This window comes from Somniosus microcephalus, chromosome 8 (genome assembly GCF_052327205.1).
Source record: "Somniosus microcephalus isolate GS21.2 chromosome 8, FLI_Smic_1.0, whole genome shotgun sequence".
In the NCBI taxonomy this organism is placed as follows: domain Eukaryota; kingdom Metazoa; phylum Chordata; class Chondrichthyes; order Squaliformes; family Somniosidae; genus Somniosus; species Somniosus microcephalus.
The window spans coordinates 220,607,854-220,624,644 of record NC_140994.1 but is presented as its reverse complement, the minus strand read 5'-3'; the positions used below and the strand labels follow the sequence as shown (position 1 = coordinate 220,624,644).

General features: G+C 44.5%; 1 protein-coding gene across 1 annotated transcript in view; it reads left to right on the top strand.

Moving 5' to 3' along the window:
* The window catches only part of atp10b (ATPase phospholipid transporting 10B), a 225,986-nt gene that overhangs the window by 70,333 nt on the left and 138,862 nt on the right, over nt 1–16,791 (top strand). The window contains exons 7-9 of the mRNA XM_085995733.1: nt 10,225–10,352; nt 11,378–11,630; nt 12,286–12,533. Coding sequence (XP_085851859.1) covers nt 10,225–10,352; nt 11,378–11,630; nt 12,286–12,533 — 629 coding nt within the window. The remainder of the gene's footprint in view (nt 1–10,224; nt 10,353–11,377; nt 11,631–12,285; nt 12,534–16,791) is intronic.

Here is a 16,791-nt window from a genome sequence, read left to right as displayed (position 1 = left end):
CTGAAGACAGGAGTTGGTTCATAGATATTTACTAAGCAGGTCTGGGGTGGGGGGTTCTAACGGATATACACAATACACAGGCTTATATAGCCCGAGTGGCAATCACCGGCACCACAGCACACCTGGGGCTCTTAAAGGCACATACACTACAGGTTCCTACATAGGTGGTTCCTCAATACAATTGTAATTAAAATCCTGAATTAAAATATGAAACGACTTAGTTGCTGTATCATTCTTGTGTTGATGTGGCAAGGCATTCTTATTTGTCTGCATCTTTTACAGTTTACATACTATTACTTTCATAGAAAACCATAGAATAATATGTTATAGCACGGAAGGAGGCCATTCTGCCCATCAAGCCCGTGCCGACTCTCTGCAAGAGCACTTCTGCTAGTCCCACCCTTTCCCCGTAGCGCTGCAAATTTTTTTCCTTCAGGTACTTGTCCAACTCCCTTTTGAAAGCCGTGATTGAATTTGCCTCCACCACCCCTTCAGGCAAAGCATTCCAGATCCTAACCACTCGCTGTGTAAAAATGTTTTTTTTTAACGTCACCTTTGGTTCTTTTGCCAATCATCTTAAATATGTGTTCTCTGGTTCTCGACCCTTCTACCAATGGAAACAATTTAAGAACATAAGAAATAGGAGCAGGAGTAGGCCAATTGGCCCCTTGAGCCTGCTCCGCCATTCAATAAGATCATGGCTGATCTGATCCTAACCGCCAATCCACTATCACAGAACCATCTCCCGAATCTAACAGAATTAGACACACGAAATAGGAGCAGGATCAGGCTACACGGCAGCTGGGCCCGCTCCGCTACCCACAAGGCCGTGACCGATCCGAACCTAGACTCATGTCCAAATTCCTGCCCGCTCCCCATAACCCTTAATTCCCTTTACTTCTAGGAAACTGTCTATTTCTGTTTTAAATTTATGTAATGATGTAGCTTCTACAGCTTTTTCGGGCAGCATATTCCATGGACCTACCACCCTCAGTGAAGTAGTTCCTCCTCATCTCAGTTTTGAAAGAGCAGCCCCTTATTCTAAGACTATGCCCCCTAGTTCTAGTTTCACCCATCATCGGGAACATCCACCCGATCCAACCCCTTCACAATCTTATATGTTTCAATAAGATCGCCTCTCATTCTTCTGAACTCCAATGAGTAGAGTCCCAATCTACTCAACCTCTCCTCATATGTCCATCCCCTCATCCCCGGGATTAACCGAGTGAACCTTCTTTGTACTGACTCGAGAGCAAGTATGTCCTTTCTTAAGTATGGACACCAAAACGGTACGCAGTATTCCAGGTGCGGTCTCACCAATACCTTGTACAACTGAAGCAATACCTCCCTATTTTTATATTCTATCCCCCTAGCAATGAAAGCCAACATTCCATTGGCCTTAATCACTTGCTGCACCTGCACACTAACCTTTTGAGTTTCGTGCACCAGGACCCCCAGATTCCTTTGTACTTCAGTACTTTCTAGTTTCTTGCCATTAAGATAATAACTTGCTCTACGATTTTTTCTGCCAAAGTGCATAACCTCACACTTTCCAGTATTGTATTCCATCTGCCAAATCTCTGCCCACTTACTTAGCCTGTCTATGTCCCCTTGCATGTTTTTTATGTCCTCCTCACTCACTACTTTCCCTCCCATCTTAGTATCATCTGCAAACTTTGATATGTTACACTCGGTCCCCTCCTCCAAATCGTTAATATAGATTGTAAAGAGTTGGGGACCCAGCACTGACCCCTGCGGAACACCACTAGTTACTGATTGCCAGCCTGAGAATGAACCATTTATCCCAACTCTCTGCCTTCTGTTAGATAGCCAATCCTCTATCCATGCCAGAATATTACCCCCAATCCCGTGATTTTTTATCTTAAGCAATAATCTTCTGTGTGGCACCTTGTCAAATGCCTTTTGGAAGTCGAGATACACTACGTCCACTGGGTCCCCTTTATCCACCCTATATGTTACTTCCTCAAAGAACTCCAGCAAATTTGTCAAACATGACTTCCCCTTCATAAAACCATGCTGACTTTGTCTTATTAAATTATGATTATCCAAATGTCCTGTTACTGTCTCCTTAATAATGGACTCCAACATTTTACCTACCACAGATGTTAGGCTAACCGGTCTATAGTTTCCAGCCTTCTGTCTACTGCCCTTTTTAAATAAGGATGTTACATTAGCAGTTTTCCAGTCTACCGGGACCTTTGCCGAGTCCGGAGAGTTTTGGAAAATTATTACCAATGCATCCACAATCCCTACCGCCACTTCCCTCAAGACCCTAGGATGTAAGCCATCAGGTCCAGGTGATTTATCCGCCTTGAGTCCCATTATTTTACCGAGTACCACTTCCTTAGTGATTTTGATCGTGTTTAGCTCCTCCCCCCCCCCCTTTAGCCCCCTGTTTGTCCAGTGTTGGGATATTCTTAGTGTCTTCTACTGTAAAGACTGATACAAAATATTCATTGTGTTTTTGCCATCTCCATATTTCCCACCATTAATTTCCCGGTCTCATCCTCTAAGGGACCAACATTTACTTTAGCCACCCTTTTTCTTTTTATATAACTATAAAAACTCTCACTATCTGTTTTTATGTTTTTTGCTAATTTACTTTCATAATCCATCTTCCCTTTCTTAATCAATCTTTTTGTTATTTTTTTGCTGTCTTTTAAAGTTTTCCCAATCCTCTATCCTCCCACTAGATTTGGCTACCTTATATGCCCTTGTTTTTTAGTCGAATACTATCCTTAATTTCTTTACTTAGCCACGGATGGCTGTCTTTTCTTTTACACCCTTTTCTTCTCAGTGGAATATATATTTTTTGGAAGTTGTAAAATAACTCCTTAAATGTACACCACTGATCATGTATCGTCTTACCCTTTAATCTATTTTCCCAATCCACTCTACTCAATTCCGCTCTCATACCTTCATAGTCTCCTTTATTCAAGCTTGGCACGCTTGTTTGAGATCCAACCTTCTCACCCTCTAATTGAATATGGAATTCAACCATGTTATGGTCACTCATTCCAAGGGGATCCTTTACTAGGACATTTTTAATTAATCCTGTCTCGTTACACAGGACTAGATCTAAGGTTGCTTGCCCCCTGGTCGGTTCAGTTGCATACTGCTCAAGAAACCCATCCCTAATACATTCAATGAACTCATCCTCAAGGCAGCCCTGCCCAATTTGATTTGTCCAATTAATACGATAGTTAAAATCCCCCATAATTATAGATGTTCCCTTATTACAAGCCTCAACTATTTCCTGATTGATACTCCATCCAACAGAGTTGCCACTGTTCGGAGGCCTATAGACTACGCCCACTAGTGTTTTTTTCCCCTTATTATTCCTTACCTCCACCCAAACTGTTTCATTATCCTGATCTTTTGACCCAATATCATTTCTCTGTATTACAGTGATTCCTTCCTTTATTAACATAGCCACCCCACCTCCCCTTCCTTCCTGCCTGTCCTTCCTGATCATTAAATAACCTGGTATGTTTAATTCCCAGGCATTGTCACCCTGCAGCCATGTTTCTGTAATGGCCACAAGATCATACCCATATGTAGTTATTTGTGCCATTAACTCGTCTATTTTGTTACGAATGCTACGTGCATTCAGATAGAGAACTTTCAAAGATGTTTTGTGACACGTAGTTCCTGCTTTTGCCCTTTTTATTACTTTACCTTTTACTCCATACCTTCTGCCCCTTCCTGACATGCTCTGGTGTTCAATTTCTCCACTGCTACCTAAGTCTATGGCCTTCTCTGTTGTCATTTTTATTATTTGCTCTCTAGGAACCTCCCCCCCACTAGTTAGTTTAAAGCCCTCTCTACAGCCCTAGTTATATGGTCCCTATCTACTCTGTCCAGACACCTCATGATTTTGAATACCTCTATCAAATCACCTCTCAATCTTCTCTGCTCCAAGGAGAACAACCCCAGCTTCTCCAGTCTATCCACGTAACTGAAGTCCCTCATTCATGGGATAGTTCTCGTAAATCTTTTCTGCACCCTCTCTAAGGCCTTCACATCCTTCCTAAAGTGTGGTGCCCAGAATTGGACACAATACTCCAGTTGGGGGCGAACCAGTGTTTTATAAAGGTTCATCATAATTTCCACACTTTTGTACTCTACACCTCTATTTATGAAGCCCAGGATCCCTTAAGCCTTTTAAACTGCTTTCTCAACCTGCCCTGCCACCCTCAACGATTTGTGCACATATACCCCCAGGTCTCTGTTCGTGCACCCCCTTTAGGATTGTACCATTTAGTTTATATGTCCTCTCTCATTCTACCAAAATGTATCACTTTGCGCATTTCTGCGTTAATTTCATTGTCTTTCGCATAATTGCCAAGATCCACACCATTGATAAGTTTTATGAGAAAAGCCAGCAGGACGGAATGCAAACCTATAAATATTAACTGGTCTCCTTGTTTACAGTGAGGCAGATTCCAGACCTATTCCAATGAATAGATCTGTGTTTATTAAGAGACAGAATGTAAAACCTATTGAAATGAATAAAGTTTTCTTATTTATCCATGATGACATGAAAAAACTTGTTGAATGGAGCAGGTTGGGCAACATTTGGTTCAAATTTTCAGAAAATAGAAATGAGTCTCATTTAAAAGAAAAGAAACCTGAGACCCTGCTTTCAGTGTCAGGAAGATGCATTGTACTCACCCTGACACGGGGGATTGATGAGTGCGAGAGCATATCATTCACTATACTTACGATAGCAAAATACTGCGGATGCTGGAAATCCAAAATAACAACAGAAAATGCTGGAAAATCTCAGAAGGCCAGGCAATATCTGTGGAGCGAGAAATAGAGTCAATGTTTCAGGCCGAAACCCTTCGTCAGGACTGAGAGAAAACACAGGAAATGAAACAGATTAAAAGGCCAGTTTGGGGGCTGGGAAATGGGGATGAAAGAACAAAAGAGAAGTGAAGAGACATTAAGAGGTATTCAAGATGAGACAAGATGGTGATAGGACTAGTAAAGAGACTAAAGATGGCTCTAGATGTTTATTAAATGGATGCAGTGTGAAATGCGCTGGCAGAATGAGAGACCGCTGCCATGTGGGAGAGAAAAAAAGTGGAAGGGCCAAAACAAAGGTGTTTTGTGCCCTTCCCCCTTTTTTCTCTCAATCTGCCAGTGCATTTCACACTTCACACTGCATCCATTTAATAAACATCTAGAGCCGTCTTTTGTCACTTTACTAGTCCTATCACCATCTTGTCTCATCTTGAATACCTCTTAATACCTCTTAATGTCTCTTCACTTCTCTTTTGTTCTTTCATCCCCATTTCCCAGCCCCCAAACTGGCCTTTTAATCGGTTTCATTTCCTGTGTTTTCTCTCAGCCCTGATGAAAGGTTTTGACCTGAAATTTTGACTCCATTTCTCTCCACGGATGTTGCCTGGCCTGCTGAGTTTTTCCAGCATTTTCTGTTGTTATTCACTATACTTATCCTGACTCGGAAGGAATTTTATTTGAAGTATACCGGTATACCGATTTGGATACTGTTGAGGGGGATGACTTACCAGAAGAAGGCAGCAGCAGCCAACTTCCTGGCACCAGGGGTGCTTCTGCTGCTCAGGAAGGGAGGAAAAAGAGTGGGAGAGCAATAGTGGTAGGGGATTCTATTGTAAGGGGAACAGATAGGCGTTTCTGTGGCCGTAGACGTGACTCCAGGATGGTTTGTTGCCTCCCTGGTGCCAGGGTCAAGGATGTCACTGAACGGCTGCAGGGCATTCTGAAGGGAGAGGGTGAACAGTCAGAGGTTGTGGTTCACATTGGGACCAATGACATGGGTAGGAAGAGGGATGAGGTCCTGCAGCAAGAATTTAGGGAGCTAGGTAGCAGATTAAAGAGCAGGACCTCAAAGGTTGTAATCTCTGGATTACTCCTGGTGCCACATGCTAGTGAGTATAGGAATAGGAGGATAGAGCAGATGAATGCGTGGCTAAAGATTTGGTGCAGGAGGGAGGGCTTTAGTTTCCTGGATCACTGGGCCTGCTTCTGGGGAAGGTGGGACTTGTACAAGTCGGACGGGTTGCACCTGAACCAGAACGGGACAAATATCCTTGCGGGGAGGTTTGCTAGCACTGTTTGGGGGGGTTTAAACTAAAATGGCAGGGGGTTGGGAACCTGAGCAGGGAGACAGAGGAAAGGGAAACAGGGATAAAAGCAAAAGATAGGAAGGAGAAAAACAAAAGTGGCAGTCAGAGAAATCAACGGTTTAAATCAAACGTGGCCACAGTAAATAATAATTCTAATAGGTCTAAGGGCATTAAAAAAACAAGCCTGAAGGCTTTGGCCTAGAAATTCAGTGGGCCTTGCGCCCACTTAGCGCCTAAAGAGGTCTTTTGCGCCGGCGGGGTGGTAGCGCTGAAATTGACTGCAGCGGTATTGGCGGCGGTAGCCGTTAGCGCTGCGCCAGGACCGATGACGTCATCGGTGTGCGCGGTGGCCCGTAACGCCCCGAAACCGCGCTGATCCCCATATTTATTTGCGCCCGCCTCCTCCGAAGCGGGCGCAAACAGCGAACAGAAAACGGGGCCGTCCTGCTGCCATAGTGGGGCGCTTTAAAGCTGAAGGTGCGGCCGGCCGCTTTTTTGGCGGCTGCCTGCCCGCACCTCCTTCCCCGGCCTCCTCCACCCCCCCCCCCCCCCGCGGCATTGCCGGCTGGTTTCCGTGGAGCCCGGCACTTCTCCGTTGTGCCGGGCTCTTTTGCCGGCACTCGCGATCGGGGCTCCGGCCGTTGCAGGCACCTCCCCCTTAAGAGAAGGGGGAGGCCTGCAGTACCGCAGCCTGCCGCACCGCATCGGGTGGCGCTGCGGCAACTAGCGCGCCGATATTCAGTTGCAGCGCCCCAAACGGAGGCGGGCACACCCTGGTATAGCGCCCGCTTCCGAATTGGGGCGCAGAAGACGAATATACGGCGTGCGCTAATGCCTCCCCGCCCAGCGCTAACTTTTGGGCGCGAGCGAGCTGCCCGCGCCCAAGTGAATTTCTAGGCCTTTGTGTCTTAATGCGAGGAGCATTTGTAATAAGGTGGACGAATTGGCTGCGCAAATAGAGGTAAACGAATATGATTTGGTTGGGATTACGGAAACGTGGCTCAAGGATGGCCATGACTGGGAACTCAACATCCAGGGGTATTCGATATTCAGGAAAGATAGGCAAAAAGGAAAGGGAGGTGGGGTAGCATTACTGGTTAAAGAAGGGATTAATACAATTGTAATGAAGGATATTAGCTCTGATGATGTGGAATCTGTATGGGTAGAATTGAGAAATACTAAGGGGAAAAAAACATTAGTGGGAGTGGTATATAGACCTTCAAACAGTAAGGCGGAGGTTGGGGATGGCATTAAAAGGGAAATTAAAGAAGCGTGCAATAAGGGCACAGTAGTCATCATGGGTGACAATCTACATACAGATTGGGCCAACCAAATTAGTAACAATACTGTGGAGGAGGAATTCCTGGAGTGTTTACGGGATGGTTTCCTGGACCAATATGTCGAGGAACCAACCAGAGATCAGGCCATCTTAGACTGGGTATTATGTAACGAGAAAGGATTAATTAGCAATCTTGTTGTACGAGGCCCCTTGGGTCAGAGCGATCATAATATGATCGAATTCTTCATTAAGATGGAGAATGAATTAGTTGACTCAGAGACTAGGGTCCTCAATTTAAATAAAGGAAACTACGATGGTCTGAGGAGTGAGTTGGGTAGGATTGATTGGGGAATGGCACTCAAAGGGTTGATGGTGGATACGCAATGGCAAACATTCAAAGACCGAATGGATGAGCTACAGAATTTGTTCATCCCAGTTCGGCATAAAAATAAAACAAAAAAGGTGACTCAACCGTGGCTAACAAGGGAAATTAGGGATAGCATAAGATCCAAGGAGAGGACATATAAATTGGCCAGAAAAAGCAATAATCCTGAGGATTGGGAGCAGTTTAGGAGTCAACAAAGGAGGACAAAGGGATTAATTAAGAAAGAGAAAATAGAATATGAGAGTAAGCTTGCAGGGAACATAAAAACTGACTGTAAAAGCTTTTATAGCTATGTGAAGAGAAAAAGATTGGTGAAGTCAAGCATAGGTCCCTTGCAGTCAGAATCAGGGGAATTTATAATGGGAAACAAAAAAATCGCAGACCAACTAAATTCATACTTTGGTTCTGTCTTCACAAAGGAGGACACAAATAACCTTCCAGAGATGCCGGGGAACATAGGGTCTGATGAAAGGGTGGAACTGAAAGAAATCAGTATTTGTAGGGAAATGGTGTTAGGAAAATTGATGGGACTGAAAGCCGATAAATCCCCAGGGCCTGATAATCTACATCCCAGAGTACTTAAGGAAGTGGCCCTAGAAATAGTAGATGCATTGCTGGTCATCTTCCAGAACTCGATAGACTCTGGAACAGTACCCATGGATTGGAGGGTAGCTAATGTTACCCCACTATTCAAAAAAGGTGGTAGAGAAAAGGCGGGGAATTATAGACCGGTAAGCCTGACATCGGTAGTGGGGAAAATGCTAGACTCTATTATAAAAGATGTAATAGCAGAGCGCTTGGAAAGCAGTGACAGGTTCGGACAAAGTCAACATGGATTTACAAAAGGTAAATCATGCTTGACTAATCTACTGGAATTTTTTGAGGATGTAACTGGTAAAATAGATAAGGGAGAACCAGTGGATGTGTTGTATTTGGACTTTCAGAAGGCTTTCGATAAGGTCCCACATAAGAGATTAGCGTGCAAAATTAAGGCACATGGGTTTGGGGGCAAGGTATTGACTTGGATAGAGAACTGGTTGGCGGACAGAAAAGAGTTGGAATAAACGGGTCGTTTTCCGAGTGGCAGGCAGTGACTAGTGGGGTACCGCAAGGATCGGTCCTAGGACCCCAGCTATTCACAATATATATTAATGATCTGGACGAGGGAATTGGATGTAATATCTCCAAATTTGCAGATGACACAAAGCTGGGTGGGAGGGTAAGCTGTGAGGAGGATGTCGTGAAACTCCAGTACGATTTGGACAGGTTGGGTGATTGGGCAGAAACATGGCAAATGCACTATAATGTGGATAAATGTGAGGTTATCCACTTTGGTGGCAAAAACAGGAAGGCAGATTATTATTTGAATGGCAATAGATTGGGAGAAGGGGAAGTGCAAAGAGACCTGGGTGTTCTTGTGCAGCAGTCGCTGAAGGTAAGCATGCAGGTGCAGCAGGCGGTTAAGAAGGCAAATGGTATGTTGGCCTTCGTAGCAAGAGGGTTTGAGTACAGGAACAAGGATGTCTTGCTGCAGTTGTACAGGGCCTTGGTGAGACCACACCTTGAGTATTGTGTGCAGTTTTGGTCGCCTTACCTGAGGAAGGACGTTCTTGCCATGGAGGGAGTGCAGCGAAGATTCACCAGGCTGATACCTGGGATGGCAGGAATGACGTATGAGGAGAGATTGTGTCGATTGGGCTTATACTCACTGGAGTTTAGAAGATTGAGAGGGGATCTCATCGAAACGTATAAAATTCTGTCAGGCCTGGACAGACTAGATGCAGGAAGGATGTTTCTGATGGCCGGGGAGTCCAGAACCAGGGGTCATAGTCTAAGGATAAGGGGTAAGCCATTTAGGACTGAAATGAGGAGGAATTCCTTCACCCAGAGAGTGGTGAACCTGTGGAATTCTCTGCCACAGAGGGCAGTGGAGGCCAGTTCATTAAATATATTCAAGGAGTTAGATATCTTTCTTAAGGCTAAGGGAGTCAAGGGATATGGGGAGAAGGCAGGGACAGGGTACTGAATTTGGATGATCAGCCATGATGTCATTGAATGGCGGAGCTGGCTCGAAGGGTCGTCTATGTTTCTATGTAAGTAGAAAGGAAACCATGGCAGCAGATGAAATAACATCACATTGGCAGTTCGAGGGCACATTGTGGGTAATGTTATGATGCAGCAACAGAGAACAGTCAATGTGAAATGTATAGTGTTGACATCATCTGTTGTGACTTGTTTGTTTTCATTTTCCAATGTAATAAAGTTATTATCTTGTATTGCTAATGTTCACGCCAAAGTGTGTGATCCACCTTCTATTATCCACTGTGTTTCTGTATTATATTGCTTTTACTGTAACTTGTCAACACACCACTTTATTTAGAGATTTGTTTTTTGCAACGGAGTGTTTTTATACTTTACCCCAGGCCACAGTATTTGGGTAGGAACCTTCCTTACATGGCCTCCATTTGAACTCCCAGACAAGAATGGCAACTTCGTTTCAGCTGCTGTGTCTGGAATCTACATGTTCCTGAGGATGGTGATACTACTGCAGGTAAATCAGATCAATCACTGGCTGCTATTTTGCCTGAATCTGCTTATATGCTTGACATACTTGGTTATCTTTTTGATAGCCTGAGTTAAATGATTGCAAGGTGTAGATACAATCTTAATCTGAATTCAAGCTATGGTCTAAATTAGTAATTAATATAAAATCAGGGTTAAATTACGAGGGGACGCATCGATAAATACAGTAGTTTCTGGATACAGTATATATTGCATGATTGTGGACCCTTGGCATAAACACACAAAAACATTGCAGATTTAGACCCTGGTTGCACAAAATATACTGTCCACTTAAGGCATCACTTTCTCTGCTCACTGACACTTCAGTTTTAATTAGGAAGTTGTTTTTAAAGTGCTGATACTCTGCTGCACCCTGGCAGCCTAACAATGGTGGAAGTTACTAGTTAGCATCGTAACCATCATCTCTTTTGGTCAACTTGCACTTTGCTCCATTGAACAACACTGTTTAAAGTAAGAGTCTGATTTAAAATTCTGATGACCAGAGCACAGCCTGTGTTTCCTGTAAGACCAGCTGGTTACTGTTGCAGTACAAATGTATTCATTATGAATATAACACAATTTACTGTATATTATGTAGTGTGTGCTTAAAACCAGTACAATAAACTGTCAGGCACATGAGAAACATGGGAGTAAGGTTCGGCATGTGTTTGTGGGAGTGCACAGACCGAAATCAGGCATTTTCCCACAAGGAAGGTGAAATAGTCATCCCAGGACCATTGCCTTGCTTCTCCATTTGGAAGCAGAAGCCTGTGAGCTCCTAGATGGTTTCAGAGCAATATTAAAGGTGGTTTAGGAGGAGGTTACCAGGTTGCTACCTCAACTATGAATTCAGGAAATCCAATGCGGTACAAATGGTAGAAAGTAACATATGCATTACCTTCACAAATAGGATTGTTTATATGAGAATATTCATATTGTTTCCTTTATGTCAAATCTATATGAAAATCTATATGAAAATTCTGGTCTCTGAGTTATTTTTGCTTCTACTGGCAGGTCTTAATCCCCATTTCTTTATACGTTTCCATTGAGCTTGTAAAGTTGGGTCAGATATTCTTCATACACAACGATGTTGATCTGTACGATGAAAGTACCAACTCACGCCTGCAGTGTCGAGCTTTGAATATCACCGAGGACCTCGGTCAGATACAATACATCTTCTCTGATAAGACAGGAACCCTCACTGAAAACAAAATGGTCTTCCGTCGCTGCACCATCATGGGCACAGAGTTCCGACATGATGAAAATAGTGAGGATTACAGCCATATGAATATTAACATAATGAATGAACTAGAACAAAGATTAAAAGTACACAATTTTTTGATTTAATCTCTGTTCCTCAGGAAATTAAATGGGTTGCAAATAGTTCAAGATAGAGCAATCTATACATGATCTGCAGATACAATTTGATGGGTTAAGCCAGTTATTAATGGCAGTGTCATAATGATGGAAGTGTGCATTGTTTTAAGTCATTTGGTGACAAATGTGCTAGTCTGTTTCCCCTCCTCTCAAATTACTGATGAACTGATGTACCCATTCCTGCACCAGTATGACATTTCTAATTCACGCAGCAGTCAACCTTGCGGTATGTCCAAGTGACATTACCAATTCAGTGTAAAACGTAGATCACATTGTAACAAGTTCTGTGCTGTTGGTCCAAGCCATTATGAACAGGGTAGATTGACCCAAGTTCAGCTCGCTTAAGACAATACAGCTAATTGGAGAGAGAGAAGACTTTCATCCCATCCATCTGGATAGACACATGTCTCAATGGTGAAAGGACAGTGTGTTAATCTGCTGCTCCACTGATTCCATAGCCTATAGTGTTTAATCAAAGTGAATAGACTACAGTTTAACTATCATGAGCATTTTCTGATTATTTTCCTGAATGTCTTTTCATTTAGCAAAGCGATTATCTACTCACACAGAGTTGGACTCGAATGATGAAGTGGTGCCACTGTTGCAAAGTGCAAGCTCTGTCACCAACCTCCAGAGTAGTACATCCCACCTGAGGCAGAAGAGCAAAAGGTCTATGCAACGATCGCAAAGCATCTGTTCACAGCAACAGTTAACCGGTTTCGAAAGCCGTAAGAAGTCAGTGATGCATTGTGGTAGTTTTTCCTCCCAGGGAGTGGCATTCAGCAGCTCAGTGGTAAGTAGAGGAGCTGTATTTGCATACATTCTGGTAGGAGCAAATTCCTAACCTTGTTCTTCCATCCTGGGCATGCTTTGCAGTCTAAGCCCTGTGAGAAACAATAGTCCAGATTAAAGTTATAAATGAATTTGTTCAGTGAGTATCTGTGCTGAGTGAGCTAATCTGAGCCATGGCAGCGATTGGGGTGTTATAAGTGGCCTCAATGTTCCTGGTTTGTGGAGGAGAAAGTTGTCAGGGTTCCTGCACTTGATTGCTATCCAATAATTCCTGTTGAAACTGCATATGTATCAACGTTAAGTAGATTCGAACTTTCCTGTGATGCCCCCAGGGGTCAATTGGCCACCTGGTACTCATTTTTAAGAATTGTACCTGAGGTACCAGAAAGTAACCAGTGCCGATGGGACCATTCCCTTGCAAGCAGTTAATGCCTTCCGGAGAGGAGAGGAGTAACATTGATTTTCAGAAAAAAGGTACAAATGCACAACTTGCCACTCAGTTTGTACCACAAGAGTTCTGTGGAGTCACAGTTTAGATTCTTCACATTAAAAATGTTACATTTTAAATTTTTACATTTATTTTTTACTTTTCTGTCTTTTTCTCTCTCTCAATCCAATCTTTCTGTCCCTCTCTTTCTATACCCCCCTGAGTTGACATTGCATTTACCCACTAATTTACACTTCCTTCTCGACCCTTGCACTGTTTATTTTACAATCCTTTAATCTGATTGGTTAAAGAGATACATAGCTGGTTGCCCTGTTCACTCAGATCCCAGATGCCCTGATTCCTTTGCTGTGCCGTTATCAGTTCACACTTTCAAGAATAACATTGGTAGACTCCCAGGTGCCTCCTTAGAATCTTTTGTGTTTGACTTCATTGTTGGTTTTTAATATTAATTCAAGCTGCCAGTGATCAGATGTTTTCATGTTGATGGATTTGCCATGCCAAACCTACATGGTCTTCTATTTGAGTATTCATCTGTAAAATGCTCTCATGCAAGTAAATTTTTTTTTTTAAGTTTAACAATCTACAAATTGGCCTCATAATTGGAACTACCACCTTCATTGTATTTTCAAAATTCTGGCATCAAGATGTGGGATTCTGTCTCTGGCTTTCAGCATCAGTTGCTATATGTTGAATGTAATGCTTGGCCAATGTTGGGGAAACAGTAGCATAGTGGTAATGTTACTGCATGAGTGACCTAGTAGCCTGGACTAGTAAGACATGAGTTCAAATCCCACCACGGCAGCTGGGGAATTTAATTAAATAAATTCAGTTAATTAAATAAATCTGGAATAAAAAGCTAATATCAGTAATGGTACTCCATGTTGTGAACCATGAACCCATATCCCATGAACCCATCTGGTTCACTAATGTCCTTTTAGGGAAGGAAATCTGCTGTCCTTACCTGGCCTGGCCTATATGTGTCTCCAGACCCACAGCAATGTGGCTGACTCTTAACTGCCCTCTGAAAATGCCTAGCAAGCCACTCTGTGTAACAAACCATGATGAAACATAATATTAAGAATGAAACCGGACGGACCACCCGGCACTGACCTCCGCATCGGCTACAAACATGCAGCCCAGTCGATCCTGCAACGTCCTCCTCACCAACCTCTGGGGACTTGTGCCAAAATTGGGAGAGCTGCCTCACAGACTAGTCAAGCAACAGCCAGACATAGTCATACTCACAGAATCATACCTTTCAGCCAATGTCCCAAACTCCTCCATCACCATCCCTACCGGCAGGACAGACCCACCAGAGGTGGTGGCACAGTGGTATACAGTTGGCAAGGAGTGGCCCTGGGAGTCCTCAACATTGATTCCGGACCCCAAGTCTCATGGCTTCAGGTCAAGCATGGGCAAGGAAACCTCCTATTGATTACCACCTACCACCCTCCCTCAGCTGATGAATCAGTACTACTCCATGTTGAACACCACTTGGAAGAAGCACTGAGAGTAGCAAGGGCACAGAATGTACTCTGGGTGGGGGACTTCAATGTCCATCACCAAGAGTGGCTTGGTAGCACCACTGGCCGAGTCCTGATGGACATAACTGCCAGTCTGGGCCTGCGACAGGTGGTGAGAGAACCAACACGAGGGAAAAACCTACTTGATCTCATCCTCACCAATCTACCTGTCGCAGATGCATCTGTCCATGACCGTATTGGTAGCAATGACCACCGCACAGTCATTGAGGAGACGAAGTCCCATCTTCATACTGAGGACACCCTCCATCGTGTTGTGTGGCACTACCACCGTGCTAAATGGGATAGATCTAGCAGCTCAAAACTGGGCATCCATGAGGCACTATGGGCCATCAGCAGCAGCAGAATTGTATTCCACCACAATCTGTAACCTCACGGCCCGGCATATCCCTCACTCTACCATTACCATCAAGCCAAGGGACCAACCCTGGTTCAATAAGGAGTGTAGAAGTGCATGCCAGCAGCACCAGGCATACCTAAAAATGAGGTGCCAACCTGGGGAAGCTGCAAAACAGGACTACATGCATGCTAAAAATCAGAAGCAGCGTGCTATAGACAGGGCTAAGCGATCGCACAATCAACAGATCCAGATCAAAGCTTTGCAGTCCTGCCACATCCAGTCGTGAATGGCGATGGACCATTAACCAACTAACGGGAGGAGGCGCCATGAATTTCCCTATCCTCAGTGATGGTGGAGCCCAGCACGTGAGTGCAAAAGACAAGGCTGAAGCATTTGCAACCATCTTCAGCCAGAAGTCCCCACCATCACAGAAGCCAGTCTTCAGCCAATCCGATTCACTCCACGTGATATCAAGAAACGGCTGAGCACACTGGATACAGCAAAGGCTATGGGCCCCGACAACTTCCCGGTTATCATGCTGAAGATTTGTGCTCCAGAACTAGCCGCGCCTCTAACCAAGCTGTTCCAGTACAGCTACAACGCTGGCATCTATCCACAAATGTGGAAAACTGCCCAGGTATGTCCTGTCCACAAAAAGTAGGATAATCCAATCCGGCCAATTACCGCCCCATCAGCCTACTTTCAATCATTAGCAAAGTGATGGAAGGTGTCATCGACAGTGCTATTAAGTGGTACTTACTCACCAATAACCTGCTCACTGATGCCCAGTTTGGGTTCCGCCAAGTCCACTCTGCTCCTGACCTCATTACAGCCTTGGTCCAAACATGGGCTAAGGAGCTGAATTCGAGAGGTGAGGTGAGAGTGACTGCCCTTGACATCAAGGCAGCATTTGACCATATGTGGCATCAAGGAGCCCTAGTAAAAATGAAGTCAATGGGAATCGGGGTGGGGGTGGCGGGAGGGAAACTCTCCATTGGCTGGAGTCATACCTAGCACAAAGGAAGATGGTTGTAATGGTTGAAGACCAATCACAGCCCCAGGACATCACTGCAGGAGTTCCTCGAGGCATTGTCCTAGGCCCAACCATCTTCAGCTGCTTCATCAATGACCTTCCCTCAAGCATAAGGTCAGAAATGGGGATGTTCGCTGATGACTGCAGTGTTCAGTGCCATTCACAACTCCTCAGATAATGAAGCAGTCCATGCCCGCATGCAACAAGACCTGGACAACGTTCAGGCTTGGGCTGATAAGTGGCAGGTAACATTCGTGCCACACAAGTGCCAGGTAATGACTATCTCCAACAAGCGAGAGTCTAACCACCGTCCCTTGACATTCAACGGCATTACCATCGCAGAATCCCCCACCATCAACATCCTGGGGGGTCACCATTGACCAGAAACTTAACTGGACCAGCCACATAAATACTGTGCCAACAAGAGCAGGTCAGAGGCTAGGTATTCTGCAACGATTGTCTCACCTCCTGACTCCCCAAAGCCTTTCCACCATCTACAAGGCACAAGTCAGGAGTGTGATGGAATACTCTCTACTTGCCTGGATGAGTGCAGCTCCAACAACACTCAAGAAGCTCGACTCCATCCAGGACAAAGCAGCCCGCTTGATTGGTACACCATCCATCACCTTAAATATTCACTCGCTCCACCACCGGCATACCGTGGCTGCAGTGTGTACCATCTACAAGATGCACTGCAGCAACTCGCCAAGGCTTCTTCGGCAGCACCTCCCAAACCTGCGACCTCTTGCACCTAGAAGGAGAAGGGATGCAGGTGCATGGGAACACCACCACCTCCAAGATCCCCTCCAAGTCACTCACCATCCTGACTTAGAAGTATATCGCCGATCCTTCATCATCACTGGGTCAAAATCCTGGAACTCCCTACCTAACAGCACC